At 39.7% G+C, this 19006-nt stretch overlaps 1 protein-coding gene across 1 annotated transcript; it reads left to right on the top strand.

Annotated features, from left to right (window-relative positions):
- The first annotated feature begins 3918 nt into the window (after positions 1–3918).
- On the top strand, positions 3919–18125 carry espl1 (extra spindle pole bodies like 1, separase). The gene is made up of 31 exons (XM_053315697.1): positions 3919–3999; positions 4133–4435; positions 4563–5315; positions 5717–5818; positions 5935–6046; positions 6176–6303; positions 6499–6692; positions 6827–7069; positions 7616–7760; positions 8054–8213; positions 8369–8508; positions 8856–8990; positions 9088–9204; positions 9317–9488; positions 9598–9726; positions 9863–10019; positions 10414–10523; positions 10666–11798; positions 11892–12303; positions 12510–12638; positions 12799–13012; positions 13182–13375; positions 13769–13896; positions 15303–15425; positions 15579–15728; positions 16168–16335; positions 16516–16620; positions 16727–16842; positions 16957–17040; positions 17387–17551; positions 17903–18125. The coding sequence occupies exons 1-31, from the start codon at positions 3919–3921 to the stop codon at positions 18102–18104; spliced, it is 6504 nt and encodes a 2167-aa protein (XP_053171672.1). The 3' UTR covers positions 18105–18125.
- The last annotated feature ends 881 nt before the right edge of the window (positions 18126–19006 follow it).

Below are 19006 nucleotides of genomic sequence, written 5' to 3'. Positions count from 1 at the left end.
CAACATGAAGGATCGGAACTGCAGACACGTAAAACACGCTGTTCCGCCTACGGGACGGACCGGAAGTTGGGAGGTAGCCACAAGTTCTTCTGAATGTTTTAAACACCAACCCTTAAACATATATACTCATGCCGTACATCGTTGGAAAGCTTAGATTGTCCTGATTCATTCAAGACCACTTATATGGTTGCTCACAGCCGTAATAGTATTAGCGGTTAGCTCGGCTAGCCACTCAGCTAAAGTAAGAAAAGCTATAATGCTACATACCTTCAAAGTCTTCCCTTTATCCACAACGATCATCTTATGACTCGGGACTTTCTATACAGCTCGCCAAGTATCCATTCTTGTGAAATATGAAATCCGTTTCCATAAAACCGGAATACTTTCCTCAATATGTCAACATGTATTTAGTCCAACACGTAACGTAATAACACACATAACAAACCATATACGGTCCGTTTACGTCATTTCCTGACTCCTGCGTGCATCTGTGGGACACGTGACTGTTTCATACGACACCACACACACCAGCCAATCAGTGCTTAGGATGAGGCAGCACATGTCTCCAAAGCCAATGAGCACATGTGACAATAGGTGCGTGTATTAATCGTCTATCTATGGTATTAATGAGGTCAACTCACATAAAAAAAACACCAAGTGACGGAGGCCACTTGACCCCCCCCCCCCCCCAAAAAAAAAAAAAAAAATCTCATCGGATCTGCATGATTCACGTAGGACATCTATTTTGGTTTCAAAACGGTGAATTTCGCCGAAAGGTGAGTGATTTTCATGTCTGGAATACTCACTCATAGTATGTGTCTATCTACTATAGACCATTGCATCAGAACTACATTGCTAAGAAAACAGCTTGAACCCAAATTTTCATCCTTCCAGGATTTGGTGGTAGACATTTGATCATGGAGCATAACCAAGATTTTTTCAAACTATCTGTGGTACTTTGAAATGTGTCAATGGTTTAATTGGTGAAAGGTGAGACTCAACTAAATACCACTCACAAAGGCATAATCTTTAAGAATAAAATTATATGAACTACTCAAAGAAAAAAGTTATAATTCTTTACTATATTATAAACAATAATAATTGAAGGCATTTTCTGCTGTTGATAAAGTGTGGACCTGTACCCTCTAGTGGATCTGTTGTGTTAAAACCAGCCAGCAGACTGCATGTGTATATGTATGTGTGATGGTATATGTGTGTATATATGTATATTTTGTTTCTTCTTTTTGTGTGTGTGTGCTCTCTTTTTTGTCGCTGTTGTTTGGATTTATTTTCTTTTTGTTTTTTTTTGTATTTTTGAACATACAGTCAATAGTATATTGTTTGCCAACAGGGAATACACTTGAAATGTTTTCATTTTTTGCTATATGTTGACATGAAAAATGAATAAAAAATTGTTAACAAAAAAAAACAGTCAGCAGGAAGTCCATTTATTTTAAATTAAACTACAAATCTTTACAAACTGATCTAAAAAAAAAAGAGAAAACTTCTTTGCACAACTGTTGAAGCTCTGCAAACTGTGACTGAAAAGTACCTGTTCTGGACTTCTTCTTCTTGCCCCGGACAAATACCCTCCTATTAAAATAAAAATAAAAACAACTAATACTAAAACTGAAATTAATTTAAAAAAATGTAAATTTGAAACTGAAATGGGCAAACTCAGTCTGGCTTTTTGAAAGACCCCTTGTAAGTATTGCTACTGCAACTACTACTTCTATTGATACATAGGTTCCCAAAGTGTTCCCAAAGTGTGGCCCGCGGGCCAACGTCTCTATACTGCTGCTTACCTCAAATCCAAGCTGAGATCCAGGCTGACAGATGGCCATCTACATGCTGTCCTTTGTATCACAACGACGGAGATGGAGCCGGACATCAGAGGAATCGTGGCCAACCGAAAACAGCACCACAAATCCCATGCCAATAAAAAAAGGTATGTTGACCTAGTAACAAATATTCAGTGTGATTTAATGACAAGCTTATTGATGACAGGTAATGATAGATATTAATGATGATGATGATGACTTGTTTGGTAAGCTTCCATTTTAAAAGTCTCTCTCTCTCTCTTTCTCCCCCTCCCTCTCCCTCACCGTGTGTGTGTGTATCTGTCTGTCTCTGCAGGTTTTCCTGTGGTACTTTGGTAGCTGGAATTGCTCCTGAATAAGGTCCATGTTGATAAGAGAGGAAGCAAGGCACATTGAGGCTGACTGTTTGTTCTAAATAAGTTTTTACATATATTCTGAAATGGACTGCACACAGGACTGTTATATCCCAAATTTGACTGTAGAGGGCAGAAAACCCCAGGGATTTTGTGTGCATTACAATGTCTTGCACAATCACATCATCAAAGATGTTCTTGACACCTTCAATGTCAGTCAATGCAGCCGCTGGCTGATGATATCTCGAATAGTCAGTCTCTTGTATCTGTATACTCCGTTGTGCACTGCAAATGTTGTTATCTCCTGCAACTCTGATGTCAGTTCTAACTGATGATAACACCATTTCAGATCCAGTTTACTGGATATGGCTGAGCCATCATGCTTTGGAGTATTTAATCCACAGTAGGAATAGGGTACCGTTCCTCCACGATTGTCTCATTAGCTCTTCTCAGGAACATCCTGATATCCTTGCCAGTCTTTGGGAGCACCAGTACTGGGTTCACCCATGGGGTGGGGCCCTCAACACGTTCTATAATGTCCATGTCTGTCAGTTCTTGTATCTTTTTCTCTACAGCCTCCCTGAGATTGTACGGTATGTGTTGGAGTGGCAGGACTGCAGGTTTCACTTTTGGGTCTATGTACAGGCTAATCTGCTTGTTGTTCAACTTTCCCACTCCTCTGAATACATTTGGGTATTGCTGCTGGAGAGTGTCTTTAATGTCTGTAACAGCTGAGACATTTTCACCTATTTTCAGCACCTTCATGGATGTCTTTTTCCCCAGAAGTGGTTCACCATTACCTTTAATCACAATGAATTCTGCCTGTTCAGTTTTGTTACACTTGGATGTGGCAGTGATTGACTGGATGAGTATGGGTACAGGTTTCTGTTCTTTTGGCACATATGAATGACACTTGTTCCACAAATTTTCTCCCGTCAACCACCATCAGCACTTGAGTCTACTAACATTTTCAATTTTACTCCCCCCACACAAAAGGTAATTCTTTCTGACATTTCATCTTCTTTTACAATAAATGCAAACTCTTTTTATTCTACCTCAACGTGTAGGCAACAATGTAGGCTACATGCTAGTGTTAGCTCCCGTCCTTCCTCCAGTAGTTTTATGCGCACATAATCTGATGTACATTTACTCAGAATTGCATCTATTATCTGGGTATCTGTCTCTACTCAACAGTCTTTCTCTATTTGTCTCAGACATGTGGAAAATTGTTGCAAAGTCTCGCCTTGCTTCTAGTACAACTTGTGAAACGTCTGGCGGGCAAACGAATGAATGTATTAACTTGGGGAACGATGTTCTGGCGTTTGGCAGAGTCGAAAATATATCCTGAACATCTGAACTACAATACCCATATATCCTCCTATTTCCGGGTATACGGCGGATGTACTTTCTGATTGGTCAGCAAACACCTTTCAAAAACAGTGCGCGGCGTTGCTGTTTTCATGATTGTCGGGAACTTGAATTTTATAGAAGTTTAGCAGCAGCCGTACATCGGCCGTATTGTATGACTATGTATGGCAAATCTGCCATTTATCTTCTTTAAATAAAAGTGTTGCCACAAACCGCTTGAAGTAAGTTACCGTTAACTCTCTTGGTTAAAATTAGCGAACGTTAACGTTGAAGCGTCATGTTGTGGTTAACGTCGCTGGCTAAGTTAAGCTAACATGGTTACATTACGTACTCTTGACTTAGGTGTTTTTGTTGTTGTTTTTTTTACAGCTGTCGACATGAAGTTATTGAAAGTGGAGGAGTACATCAAGCGGACAGCCTCTGTAAAAGAGACGGAGCTTTTACTTCATGAACTAGAGGTTAGCATAATTATGTAACGTCGTGTTCCTAACTCTGACGTTTGAGCCCAGCTCTGTATGCTGTATTTCATAAGCCATGTTTTGTGTATGGAACACACCATAGTCAACATAGATTAATTTCTTTATTTTGCAGAGCTATGTGAAGAGTCGGCCTGGGCTTCACGGTCGTACACTGTGTGACAGGATCATCAGAGCCTGTAACCATCATCTTGGAGTTGGATCCCCTGACTTTGACCATATCAGTCAGTTGGTAAAGCTGGTGGAACTTTCCATTCATGGCTATGACATTTCTGCAGCACTTGCTGCCCAGAGCAGTCCACTGTACATGGAAAAGATAATTTTCCATATTGTCAAGAAGCTGAGCTCTCTGGAAGCTCACAATCTATGCAGCCATGTAGCTGGAGTACTTTATAGCAGGCTTACCCCAGCCCAACAGGTATGAATTACTTTTTTTTTTAAAACAGGAATTCATATAAATAAATGTATTGAACAGTATATCCCACCTAAACTCTGCATGATTGCTTCTTTATTGTCTGCATTAACACTTTTGCATGATCCTGTAGGCTGAGGACTACTATGTTCTTGTGCGGAGCTGCTTCTCTGTCCTCTGGAACGGACTCTCTGCTGCCAAAGACAGGAAGATTCTGAATCTTAGGGACAAACTTCACTGCCAGATTCAAGCTTTGAGTTTCCTCCTGCTGTTAGAAACAGAAAGCGCAACTCCCTCCTTCTCCAAAGCCCCCATATACACAGTTGATGCCATTGCTGAATTTCAGAGGAGCTGTGAAGCTCTAACAAAGGAGGATGCTTCCTTTATTCTTCAGGAAATACACACACTTTTCTACAGATGTTGGATGGGCGGTCAAGGCTGTGAGGGGGACAAGTCCAAGCATCCTAGTGAAACATCAGGTTTACACACGCTTTCCGAAATGGTGCTCATTATAGTTAAGGTGCTTTGTAAGTCCAGCCACTACGATCTGGCCTCCACTTTTCTGAATGAAATTGAGAGTAAGGTTAGGGACTGTACTGATTCTCAGTGCACAGCTCTGGTCCTTGGGAAATGGGCAGTAAAAATTAATTCTGCAATGAAATCTGGAGAGGAGAGTGGCCAGGCTTTGACAGAGTGTGCCAGGGCATTGAGGTCTCTCTCAGCTGACCCAGGGGACCGAGAAGCTCATGCAGTTATGGAAGGATGCGGACTGGTAGTGTGGGCTGTCGAAAGTGGCCATAGCAAGGCACTGAGCGGACCTGTGCTCCTGGCCTGGTTTTCTTTTCTTGAGGAGCACCAAGAACGGATTTTAAAACTCCTGAAGAAGGTTAGTGTAATCACTCACGTCTTATCTTGTGTATATATGTGTGTACTACAAAAAGAGAGCAAGGAAATCTCAGTCTATTAAATCCATCATCAACTTAATCATCAATTATTGATAATTTTTGTTCTGTTTCCATCCTCTTAAATGTGATGATTTAATGCTTTTTTGCGATTTGACTGTTATTTTGACTGTTGGTTGACTAAGACAAGCAATTTGAATACATCACTTCAGGTTGAAGTAATGAAAAATGCAGCCAGACAATCTTTTAATCAAGAAAACAAAATTCAAATTAAAAATATTGATGGAGATATAGGGAAATCGTTGATTATAGTTGGATTTTTTTTCAAAGGCTATAATAAGGGAATTTAGAGGATAAAATTACATGTGGTTTGCTTTATTTACAGAATTCAACATGCCAAGCTGAGGGCAGCAAACTGCAACAGGCCCTTGGCTTCAGTATTTATCAAGGCTTCGTATTTGCTTATGAGAGCATGCTCGCATCACAGGTAAGGGTATTTGTGTGATAATGATGATAGCAAAACAGAAAACAAGATGGATGTGATGCTGCTACCACTGTTTTTATATTAAGAGTTTAGTTCTGATTGTGATTTGTCAACTGTAGCTGGAGAACAATGACACCTTGGACAGAGTACTGTTGTACTGCCAATCCACAGCTGGACAGATGATGACTGAACTGCGCAAGCTGTCTAGTGATAGCCTCCTCATCAAAGCAGGTGACTTCATTCTACTTTCAATAGTGCTGTAGTTGTTCATTTTGTTTGTCAGGAGACTTTCCTTAAATTATGAGAAACATGTCATTAGTATATTATTGTAACATTTTTTGATCACCTTGTGCCTTGTAGTGATTGCCGTCAGCAACTTAGTATGTGGATTGTATAACCGGCGCCTCTATGATCAGGCCTTCACACTTGTTGAGATCCTCTGCAAGGACCTATGCAAGAATTGTCCTCTCTCGTTGTCTGTTGACAGGGTAAGCTCTTTAATCATGCATCACATATTTGTTTTTATAAATACTCAGCATATATCATACATAAGACTACCTCCTAGTTTCACTTTTTTATTTTTATTTTAAAAGATTAAGATGGGACCAAACCTAAATTATTATTTGTCCGTTTGATCATGACTGTTTGTAATTCATAATGATGTTTATATTATCATCATCTAGTTGAACCGGCCGTTCATGCTGGCTGTGCAGACGTCTCGGAGGGCTGGACAGTTGGAGCGAGCACTGGACTGGGTGATTTTGTGGCTGAAGGCTCTGGGGGACAAAATCACATTACAAATGGCTGAACCGATCTCTTTGTGGGTGAAGACAAAGATGGACGCAGCACGTAACTCTGAAGAGGACATCCGACTCAGGTACAGACAAGTCCTAATCAAAAAGTCCTTCATCACTGAAGACGTGTTCAAGCAGCACCAGTAGGTGTATTCTAGAACTATTAAATATCCATTAAATAGAAACTGATGACTGATGTTATTTTGTCCTGTCACAGGACATTACGTGACGGTTTCGGTCCTGATGTCCCTGATGAAGGAGTAATGCTTTGCATTTTGAATGAAGAACTGCGTGCCTATAAAGACGTGGCAGGGGACACGGCCCAGGAGCGTTACAACACTCTTTGTGATCTTTTAAGTGTCTGTCATGAAGAAAGCTCCCACACACACCTGCGTGCTGTCTACCTCTGTGAAATGGCTCAAGTCGTGTGCTTCCAGGATTTCAGTGAACATACTGACTGGTAAGAGCTTTACAAGTAATCCAATGATTTTTGACACAAATACTTCTTTTGAGGATATGATTTCTAAATCTAAATCCAACAACAATTTCATACATTTGAACAGTGCACAGATCATTCAGGTATTCATTCAGAGTAATTCTGTTTAATTCACTGGTATGTAAACACAGTTTCAGAGGTGTGTCTCTCATAACGTGTAGGGAAACCTAAGAGGATTCTCATTAAGCAAAGTGTGTAGTATGGTAGTCTACTACATAGTCTTAGTGGAAAAGGGTAATACCTGTTTTGAGTGGCACCCCAGCAAACTTTTGGGTGTGACCAGATTTTGTATTGGACACAGTAATCGAGAAAGTTATGGGCAGGAATGCCTGACTGCTTTGGGATTTCTAAGGTTAATGCTAGTATTGGAGAAATGAGAAATTGGAGCCACTGGACTTTTTCAATTGACAAAAAAACTTTGGCATTTTGGAAAGTCTGGAGTCCTGCTGAGCCATCAAGGACAGCAGCCTGTTATCTCTGTGTTCATCATTTTTCTCTGTAACCACACAGCACAGCAGTTGATTTTACTCATGAAGCTTTACGGCTTCTGGAAGAAGAACCAGAGACTCAAGAAAATGCAGACAGACTGAGAGATGATAAAGCCCACGCTTTGCTCTGGCTCTATATCTGTACTCTGGAGAATAAACTTCACGAGGTGAGCACCGTTGGATCTATCATGATATTGTTTACTTTTTTAAAATTATAATTCATAAAAAAATGTGTGAACTATTTTTATTATGGCACATTGTATGTTAATCAATGTGTCAGTGTCATTTTCTCACAGTAAAAAAGGAAAAAGGTGACACTGAAATTAGTAACAATATATAATAATACATAGTAAGAATTGATAGACTGTATATTTGGTAATGAACTGTTTGCTGGAATGAAGTCTCAGTTTAATAGTCTGACCAAATGCGTAATGAATAAATGATGTTTGTTTTTCGTCAGGCCATTGAGAGGGACAAAAAACTGCGAGAAGAGCATGAGAGCACACGTTGTGTGGAAAATCCCATTGGGACCAACGATTTTGATTATGAAGATAAACAGAAGACTCAGGACAACATCCTCGTTTATGAAGGCTTACATTTCAGCCTGGCAGCAGAGAACAGTAGGAGCCCCTTTTTGATGAATTGATTGTCATCCTGTGTGCTCCTGTATCATATGATGGATATGAATATCTACTGTAACTACCTGTGTATCTAAAGCAGGTTTCTTATCATTTGCTGTCTGTGTGATATTAATGCATTTTTTTTTTCTTTAAAGAATTGTGCAAACCTTTGGAAAGAGCGCTGGGTGAGTGGTCTGTTCTCCTGCAGACTCAGATCCTGCCCTCTGTGAGGAACCCCAAACAGACCTGCAGCTCTATTGTTGTGACTGCAGCTCTCTTCAGACTCATGGGAAAGGTAAGAATAAAAATGTCAAACTCATTGTGGGGGGTTATTTTTGTTTTTACTTTCTCACTTCTTGTACCAAATAAGTAATCACCTCTACAGTGTATTATCCATGAAGCATTATACACATTTTTAAAGAGAATTTTAAATGTGAATTGACTAGTTGAGTTCCCTGTTTTTCACAAGAGGAGGGTAAAACAATACACACGCAAATCAAAAAAATGTATACATTATCCTGGTGTAATTAGAAGTCTTAAGAGATATTTTTGGTGTATCCTGAGGTCAGGTTGTTAGAACCTGTGTTCAGATCATTGGGTGTATGATCTGTGTACTTACCAAATCTTGTATTTCTTTTGTAGCCTCTCAAAGCTTTGGAAGCTTACAAACTTGCTACTGGACTTTCACGTCAACTTGCTGACAACCAAGGATGTGCCAGCTCCCTCTGTCAATCCGCCAGCCTCCTCCTGGATTTAGGCGCCCCTGATATGGCTTTGGTAAAGCAATTCTGTAATGATTATACTCTGCAAATACACTCTTCATATACAAAAAGTGATTTGTCCATATTAATTTTACAACGGCTCATGTTTTTAGGCCCAGCTAGAACAAGCAGAGAAAATTCTAGCCTCAGATACGACTGCTGAGGGACCTTCTTCTCTCTCCATGCTGGCCATTTTGTTGAAAGCTCAGTACTGCTACAGCACAGGACAGGTAGGCAGCATGTGTACCAGCAGTATTTCTCATATTAATAGTTTTGTCTTTTTTTTTGCCATTAAAGGTGATTTTTATCACATTGCTTCCCCACTGTTTGGTCATATTACAGGTGGATCTTGGTGTGCCATATCTGTGTGAGGTGCTTAAAGAGGTGAATGAGCAGAGACAGTCAAAGAGCTGGTACCTGCTGCGTGCTCGGGCACTTCAGACTTGCAGCTCCTATCTGAGTTTGGCCACAGATGAACTACCACAGGCCCAGCGGGGCTGCATCACACAGCATGGTTAGCTGAAGCGCTCGCTATTCTTCATATAACCAGATGGCTTTTTGTTTTGGTTCAGCTTCAGATTATAACTGTTATGACTGAGTAATGGCCTGTGTTTGTATTTTAGGTATAAATAGCACAGACACTGCTCTGTATGAAAGCCTGAAACTTCTCTGCAGCCTGCTGGTCACTTTAGTGGGGAAAGGACTATATGGGACTAATGGCAGCAGTTCAGATGTGCGCTTCATTGACCAAGGTACATTTTTCTCACATGGGCTAACGATGTGTAGAAAAGCTAATAATACTTTTATATTTTTTTATATTTTGATATTTGTTGTAGTGCTGTCTGTCATGTTGATTTTTTTTTTCTATCTTCCTTGGCCTATGAGCAGGAGATAACCTTGTGCTGAAGTGGCAGCTGCTCTCAGAGCTGTTAAACTGCTCTATGAAGATTGTGACCGTGAGGAGCATCTGTGGGGCCATCAATGATGCCAGGCTCCAATGCCTAGAAGCCCTTAAACTGGCCAACAAGCTGCAGGCACTCAGCCAGTATGTATATGTCCTACACATGGTGGAGGTTTAAAGGTTTACAGTGAAGCATAGTCAAAATTATTTTTATTTTAATAATCATGATTAATTACTTCTCCAGTGATATTATCTCGCTTTGCTGACCATTCTTGAATTTTTATTTTTCTGTAGTTTACCATACTAAACTAAGCTGTTGTATTTTTTATTTTATTTTTATTTAATCTTAGATGTTTTGTAGCCTGTCAGTGAAGTGCTGATTCAACATTAAATTCTATGGCTGTATTTTGGTGGTGTTTGTGAATTGTTACTTTATCAACATATATCTGTATTACGGTATATAGTCTGAGCTAATGTGGCCACATTACAAACTCCTGTTAACATCATAATGGAATTGAATCTTTCTTTTTTGTTTTAGTTGTGCTGAGCTGCTGGTGATGAAAGCTGAGTTGGAACTGATGCAGGGGGAGAAAGAGGAAGGTGGATTTGATTTAGAAAAAGTCAGGAACCTGCTTGAACTCTGCACAGGTTAGTTAAATAAAGAACAGTGGCATTAAACTAGACTTAATTTATATCTCACAGCCCCACGTTGAAATGTTATAATTTAGACTTTCAAGTGTCACTTTCCCTAAGTTACATAATTGACTTTGTTGTTTATTGTTTTCATCAGATTTTTCTGATCAAAAGCAAAAGGCAGAGGTGCAAATCAAACCAAGGAGAGGTCGACCAGCAAAGAAATCTCAGTCTCCCTTACCTACTTGGGAGGATGACTTTAAGGACATCCTGAGCACAAGGTGGATTTCCAAAGAACCTGTAGTGAGGGATCTAGACAGCTCCCCACCTCTCAAAGTCCAGCCACGCCGCTGGCTTTCCTCCCTGGTGCATGAACCTCACTGCCCGTGCCCTTGCTGCTCTGAGCCCTGTCTCGGCCGTGTTACAGCACGATGGGCAGCTACACAGGCTGATCTGGTACTCAAGCTGGATCCTGCTGAAGCCAAAGTTAGTTTGAAACTTCACTTGGCAACATTAGACCGCTGTAAGAGCATCACCGCCAAACTTGGGGCAAAATTGGCTAAACTCTTCCCTCATTGTGACCCTGCTAAAGGCTCCATTAAACCCTCCCTGATGCAGGATGTAGTGGGCAGTGTGTACCTTCGCATGGCCCTTTCTGGGTTGGAGCCCAGGCTTAACAAGGTCTGTGCTATATGGAAAGTACTTGAAGCTGGCTTAGCATTCGTTGATTCCATGCCATCTCCTGCACTAAGACCTGTGAGAGCAGGTCTATTGGCAACCAAAGCCATAGTGTCTTTGATTACCCTGGCTACCAAAAAGGACTGCAGCCCAGAGGAGCTTTTCTCAAATGCTTGGACTTGGAATGCACCAAAAGAAGATAAAGAGCTGAAATCAGAACAAAAAACGGTGCCTCCCACATCCTCGCTGAAGAAGCCCAAAAACCTGCTTATTCCTGACAAAACAAAAGACGCAAAGAAGATCAAAGTTGTCAAACCAAAGATCCAAGTTACAAGCTCCTCAACCAAAGGAAAGGGTCTGGTTACAATGACACCAGTAATGGTGAAGTCTAAGCACTCTGCAAAGGAGCTTGGCTCTTTTGACTTCAACACAGTGGTACCAACTTTGGCCTGTACTCCTGTTCAAAAATTGAAAGCCCCTGCTTCGGTGCAGAAGGCATCTAGGACTGCCCCTAAGCTACAGTTTCATGTGTATGAAGAGTCGTCGCCAGTTCAAGACAAAGCCCAGCCTGTGCCTGCTGCTCCCAGGCGCACACGGAAAAGCCGTTTTAAGGTGGGCAACTATTCAGAATAAAGGTTTTAATGTTACATGAAGTGAAGCTTTCTTGTATTTAAAAATATCTTGCTTTTAAATATTTTAATACAGGTGGAGTTTAGCGATGAGAGTGACTCAGAAGGCAATACCCAGGCAGACCACAAAACGGATGTCACCAAAAAGCGGACCACTACGAGAAGAGGTGCTCAAAAGGGTAAAACGGACCCAGATCCACCTGCTGACAAGGCCCCACCCAAGAGGCAGACTAGGTCTAAGAATAGCACTGCACTACCTCGATTAATCTCCTCTGAGGATGATGAAACTGTGGCCTGTCAGCCTGCCTCAGCAAGAAGAGGAAGAACCAGGAGGGAGCTGGCCAGATCAGAGAAGGAGTCTGTGGAGGAGCCAGACAAAATGAGGACCATTGAGGAGGAAACTAACGATGTTCTGGACTTAAGCATTGAGGAGCTTAGGACATCAGACACTGAGACAGACGACAATCCTGCTTCAAGTAAAGATATGGGTACATAACTTAACTTCACACTTTCTGACATTAGCACAAAATTAAAAGGGCTTTTAAATAAATTTAGAAATGATTTAATACAGGCGTTAGGTCATAGTTAAGTTTTGGAACATGAACAAGAGTATCAGATGTGCACATTGATTGGACCTGTCAAGATAAATAATGGCAATCATACTAGAACTTTGATGTTTCTTCACTCTCTTCAGAAATAGATTTTGAGGTGTTGCGGAGAGATATTTGTTGTGATTTGGGAAGAGGCGACTTGTCTGAGCTGAGGAGCAGAGGTCAATCTAGGGGCCCACAAACCCACCTTCCTCATCCAGACACCAGGCCAGGTGAGTCTTTACAACTGCTGTTACTTTACATAGATACTGTATGTGTATGGTATAATGTGTCCAATAATATGGGAACCATATTACTTGTAGAGTACAGATAACAGTATCAAGATATGTACAGTAAATCACCATATCCACTTTCTTCTGTAATTTCATTCAGACAATCTTTCTTTGGAGGATGTTCAGTCTTTGCTCAGCTCAGCCTGGTTGGCCCTTCAGCACTTTCCCCCTCACAACATCTACCCGACCGTCTGTGCTCTACTGGCCTTAGCCACAGGACAGCAGAACCCCACAACTACAGCAATGCTGCATTCCCAGTCTTTGGGCATCTCAAGTCGTCATCGCACCATCAGGCATTTAGCCAGTTGTCTCAAGTAAGCATATTGGATAGTGTCAAGTCATAATGTTTGATGATCAGATGTCTTGAAAGCTAAAGTTGAAATCCAATAGTTCCAGCACCTCATTTTGGGTGCCTACAATTCTCACAAATGTTTTTTAAAGATTGTTGAGCATTCCTATTTCTTTGGTGTTGTATTTTACCAGAAAGCTGAAAAAGACGTCCAATGAGTTAGCGGACAAGATGGATGCCCTGAACCTCGATGAACTAAGTCCGACCACTACTGAACAGAGGTTGTCTCAGTTGGAAAACATCTTTTCTTTTCCAACTGCTGACTCTTCAGCTTTCCCCCAGAACCACTGCCAGGAGTTCATCCAACAAATTCAGAACCTTCCTCAAGGTAGAATATCAACCTTGTTACATTGTCGTGTTTTGTCTTGATTAGTTTGAGATGTGGTTAACACAGGCAAGGTTTGTACATTATGGGAGTTAAAAGTGATAAAATGAAGTTCTAAAAATTAAACTTACTGGATTTTGATCACAGAATAGGTTTGGTTGGTAGATTTGAGATTTTCAGTTATCATTTATTAAACGTAAAGACTGCATCTGCTTACTGTATTTATGGTCCCAATTTGTGAATGTGCACATTTTCCTTCTTGTCTATAAACTGTGGATTTAAATGAGAATCTTTGATGCTTTCATGCTCACAGGGAAGAGCCAAAGCAGAGTGTGATCTGCATTATGTTTGAGTAATATGTTATTTCTCTCTGTATATCCTTCTTTTCTGCTACAGGTGTGACTGTGTGTGTGATGTCAGTGCTTGGAGTAAAACCTCTGGAGATGGGTGACGGCATCTTGCTGTCCCGTCTTGAAAAGGGATCTGCCCCTGTCACTGTTCATATCCCCACCTCCACACAGCAGGTGAGGACAATAAACTATACAATTGCAAGATGGATATATTGTAGCTTTAGTGGAAATTTATTCAAGTAAAAAGTAAAAAAGGCATCTGAATTAGAGGGTTGTTATAATCAGATCTATTCAAAAAGGTCAGTCCACTACTTTAGTCCGGCCTAAAATAACTCCATGACTATTAAGTGGATTTCCATGACATTGTTAAGACTTCCAGGTTCCCCAGAGGGAAAATCCTACTGGCTGTGGTTATTCCTTGACTTTACCTGTAGGACCACCATGAGGTTGAAATTGGTGCTTTTAAAATCCGTGTAAAGTCAATTCATTGATTTACTGCTAAACATATTATACATGTTGGAAAATGGTGACAGAAAACATGTGAAAAGGCTGATAACTATGCAGTACTGAATTGTGGAGATAGAGCCTTAAACTGTTTCTCTACACTGAGACTGAGGTAGGAGGAGCAGGGGAATCTAGCGCAGCTGTGGAAGCCTAATGATGCCAAAAGTAAAATGAATCACACTACCAGATTATAACACAATTTATATGTTGTCCTACTTTCTGATACAGGATTTGTTTTTTTTTATTAGCAATATGTTATAATTTGTGATAATTGGATTCTTTATTTAATTTATATTATATTAGAATTTTTTCTACTCTTTATCATTTACTTTTTGGTGTTTATGATTGTATCTTACTTTTATTTATCCATCTATAAAATATCTATATGGGGAAACCTTTTACAGTGCTGCATACTGCATATGATAATTATATATTTAGAAAGTAGTGAAGTGATTCATTAAAAGATGATTAGTTAAAACATTTCAAAATGCATCTGCATTATTTCCATTTTGTGAATTTCAAATAAAAGAACAGTCATATATTTCCTCATTGAAGTTTTCTTAAAAATATAGTTAAAGTCTGGTCTCGATCTTGTGAACCCAATATCGTGTCTTGTCGCATGAGCTGAGTGTATCGTCACACCCCTAGTTATCCCTTAACTTTTTATTTACCAAAATAAATGTCATTTGTTCATTGCTGATTGGCACAATGTTGGCACACTAACATTCTAAACGTGATGTGACCATTGTAAACATTATACCTGCAACATCAGTATGTTGGTATCATTGTGAGCATGTTGGCATGCTGAAGATTGCTTTAGGCATAGCTGTGCGTCACAGAATCTCTCATTCCTTAGACAGTGATAAGAGCAGCATTAGATTAGTAAGTAAAAATATTGTAATACTGTATCATGTGGAAGAAAATGACAGTCCTTCCCTGTCCTAATTAATTTGAAAAGACATCTCTTACTTTTTAGAACTTTGCAAAACATATGGTTGACCATAAGTAAGTAACCTTTGAATTTATCGTCATCCCAGGTGATTACCTTGACTTTCTTTTGTCTCTGTGTTGTTCAGCACCCTATTAGTTGGCTGGTCCAGGAGATGGATAATATTCAGGTGGAACAGAAGGTTGTGAGCTGCGTGTCTGAGAAAGCCAAGTGGTGGGAGGGCCGCAGAGCACTGGACTCTCGAGTCGAGGTAAGTAGTGACGAACAAGGGCAATACAGGGTAGTCTAAGAGGGCTGCAATACAAAATTGTTCACTTATATTTAGACAACTTGTATATCATTTTCCAGGCATACGACATTGAGTAATACTTTTGATTTAAATGCCCTCTCATGCTTCTTTCAGCACCTGTTGAAAGAGATGGAGGGATTGTTGGGATGTTGGAGGAGCTTTCTTCTACCCCTTTCATCAGATCCTAAGCTCTCCAGTGAGGCCCAGTGCCTTTGCAAGGCCTTGTCTGCCAGAGGAGTGACAGCCAGTGAGGAGATGCTGAAGGTGGGTGGTGTTGTTTTTTATGATCACAGATATACTGGTCTCGGTGTATGTTTTCTGATATTCCCTTTTTTTAACTTATGCAGGTAGCATTTTATATATATATATCATAGTTATTTATAATTCCCAGTGAAGTTTACTGTTTCAGCGCAGTCTTTTTATATAATAAAGTTTATTGTTAAACTGTAAAATATAATGCCTCTATTACATATCTTTATCACAAATGTTTAATCATCACATTTGAGGGATCATTGCACAAAAAGTGTGTTTATGTTTATATTATCATTATTTATTATCAGATTTTTTTTAAACTTCCTAATATCAACATTGGCCCAAAAAATCCATTATCAGTCAGGCCCTAATTCTCACCTTTTTGGCTCAAACGCAGTTCAAAAGGGAACAGCAAAGAAACAACCACTAACACTTCTGACTTGTGTTCCAGGTGGTCCTGTCTGCATCTCCTGTGCTCTCCCAAGAAAACCTTCAAAGATTTGCTCTGGGAGTTTCTCCACAGTGGGATCTGGAGTGTGACCAGCTTCTTCATTCAGCTGTTTCCAAGCTCACAGACAGAGAGGAGCCCCACGGTCATGTGGTCCTCATTCTTGACAAGGTGGACTTCGATGTTGTCCATCACACACTGAATTCTCCTCTAGTTTGATTTTTACAGTGAAGGGCTCTTTGAGAGTCACAAAGAGCTGCATAGCACTGTTACAATTTGTTCTATGTGAGGTTGGTTAATCTTTGATGGTAAGGTGTGGAAGTATCAGCTTCTGTCTTGTTTCCTGTGTAGTACCTTCAAAAGCTGCCGTGGGAGAGTATCTCCATCTTAACGTCTCGCTCTGTGAGTAGGATGCCATCTCTGCACTCACTAATTGGACTGAGCATTCAGAAAGAGGTATGATAAAAACCCCATAACAGTTCCAATATTTCTTGTGGTGTAGATGTTCACTTACTTTCTGTTCAGTTCACTTGTAACTGTCAGTATGAATCTCCCCCTTTAGACTGAACCTGAGTCCATCCTGAAGCACGGTGTGGATATAAAGAAGGTGTTTTATGTGCTGGACCCTACTGCCAATTTAGAAAACTCACAGGACCGATTCAAGGAATGGTTTAACAGGTGAGACAAATACTCATAAAAGTTAAAAGAGAAGTAGTTGATTTATCTGTATGTTTTTCTGTCTCTGGCCTGTGTCATTGTCATTTATTACATAACTTATTCTCCTTTTTAAAGTAAACTGGATTGGGAGGGTGTATGTGGAGTTGCTCCTGACTCGGGTCAACTGGAAGAAGCTGTTGCGACCAAGGATCTATACATGTGAGTTTGCAAAAGAAACAAGCAGAGGAAACAATGGTTGCATTCTACTACATACAACTTTTTTGGGGAAAAGGCTTTCTGAAAATACTATATGTTGTACATCAAACGTACACAGACTGAGATGGCTTTGTCAAAATCGGAAATCCATCATGCTGGCATATAAATATTATTATAGGATGTAAGAAATACTAAAGTTGAAAACATGGTGCTTTGTTTTTTTTTTTGAGTGTGTATTTTATTTTTTTCTCAGTTGTGTTTTTGAGACATTTTGTTCTATACAAAGTGCTAAATAACCTGTTTTCTTTATTTCTTCTGTCCATGCACCTCTTGTCCTGGGATATTTTAGTTATGTGGGTCATGGTGCTGGCGCACGGTTCCTAGACAGCCAGGCGGTCCTGAAGCGGCAGATGAGAGCAGCCTCGCTGCTCTTTGGCTGCAGCAGTGCTGCTCTGGCAGTGCGTGGGGATCAGGAAGGACAAGGCATCATCCTCAGTTACCTTATAGCAGGCTGGTGAGATATCGATTTATCATTCCAACATTTGCAATTGAATGAGGATTAGATTAGTTTTTTTAGTTTTTTTTAGTTCAATGTTGCAAGTTGAGATAGCTGTCAAATCAGCAACATAAATTGTATTTATGTTACAAAACAAATCAACTTTATGACAATGCCATTGCCATTTGACTTATGACAGTTAATGCATAAAGTGCTATTTAATATCATAATCAGTCTAAGGATTTGCACATCAATATTTTTTAATATAAAGATAACAACTGCTACAGAGCTTTCTTTCTTTTTCTTGAAACTAATATATATTGTACAAGGAGTGTTTTATGGATTATAATATTTTTTTTTATTCCATAGCCCCTTTGTTTTGGGAAACCTGTGGGATGTGACAGATCGGGATATTGATCGCTTCACCAAAGCCTTGCTAGAATCCTGGTTATCCACTGGGTCTGGAGCTCCCCTCCTGGATTATATGGGCCCTTCGCGTCAGGCCACATTCCTGAAACACCTCATCGGAGCTGCACCTGTGGTCTATGGCTTACCAATCCACCTGCAGTAGTTAAGACTGATGAGAGATGAAAATATCCTGTGCAGTCTCTAAATCGTATTGTTTTAGCACAAAAGCTGGAGGACATGAAACTTCAAGTTTTTTTTTCTTTTTGATTTTTCTGCCGACAGAATGTTTTGGTGATCTTAAAGTATGGCATTTTCCTTATTTAAAACAGTGCTTGAATTTTTTAACCAATGTTACTATGGTGTGAATGTGTTTTAAATATATTGCTAATTTTTATAGATTGTTTTGATGAACTTTTAATGAATGAACAACAGATTTATAATAAAGGTGTTTATCACTTATGATCATCGTATCCATTGTGGAAATTATTTTGCAAAGTTTGTATTGGGTTGGGGCCCCAAAGCCTTATTTTTTTGTATTTACAGTATTATCTTGTGGGTCAAGACTACAAGGTCATTTACGGAGTAGAATTTGATTAAAGAAGTTCAATATCTTATTAGTAGATGTGATTGTTGATCTTGTAATATGGCACATCTTTTCCCTGTCACAATGTTATCACAAGATAATAATTGGCTTCACACAATTTCAAAGATGTATTGACAATAAGGCTGAAGATGTAATGGCTCAGAATCATTTGACTGACAGCTCATTCTGCTGTGCTTTCATTTTATTTTGGATGTAAATTGTATGTAGAGATAAAAACAGACAGTCAGCTCTAATGACTGGTGTTTTCAGTCAAACTGGGTGAGCAGATCAAAAATAAGGTACCATAGAGCTAACACTGGAAGATGAGGGCAAAGAAGATTAACATCAGTTAACTTATTCACAAAGCTTCATTTGGATGTAGAGCTGCAATAATTAGTCAATTCATCAATTGACAGAAAATTAACTAGATACTATTTTGATCATCAATAATCTTTTTAAGCAATTTTAACTTAAATTCACTG

Source organism: Scomber japonicus, chromosome 3, assembly GCF_027409825.1.
Source record: "Scomber japonicus isolate fScoJap1 chromosome 3, fScoJap1.pri, whole genome shotgun sequence".
NCBI classification, from domain to species: Eukaryota; Metazoa; Chordata; class Actinopteri; order Scombriformes; family Scombridae; genus Scomber; species Scomber japonicus.
This window is presented reverse-complemented; position numbering and strand designations above follow the sequence as displayed.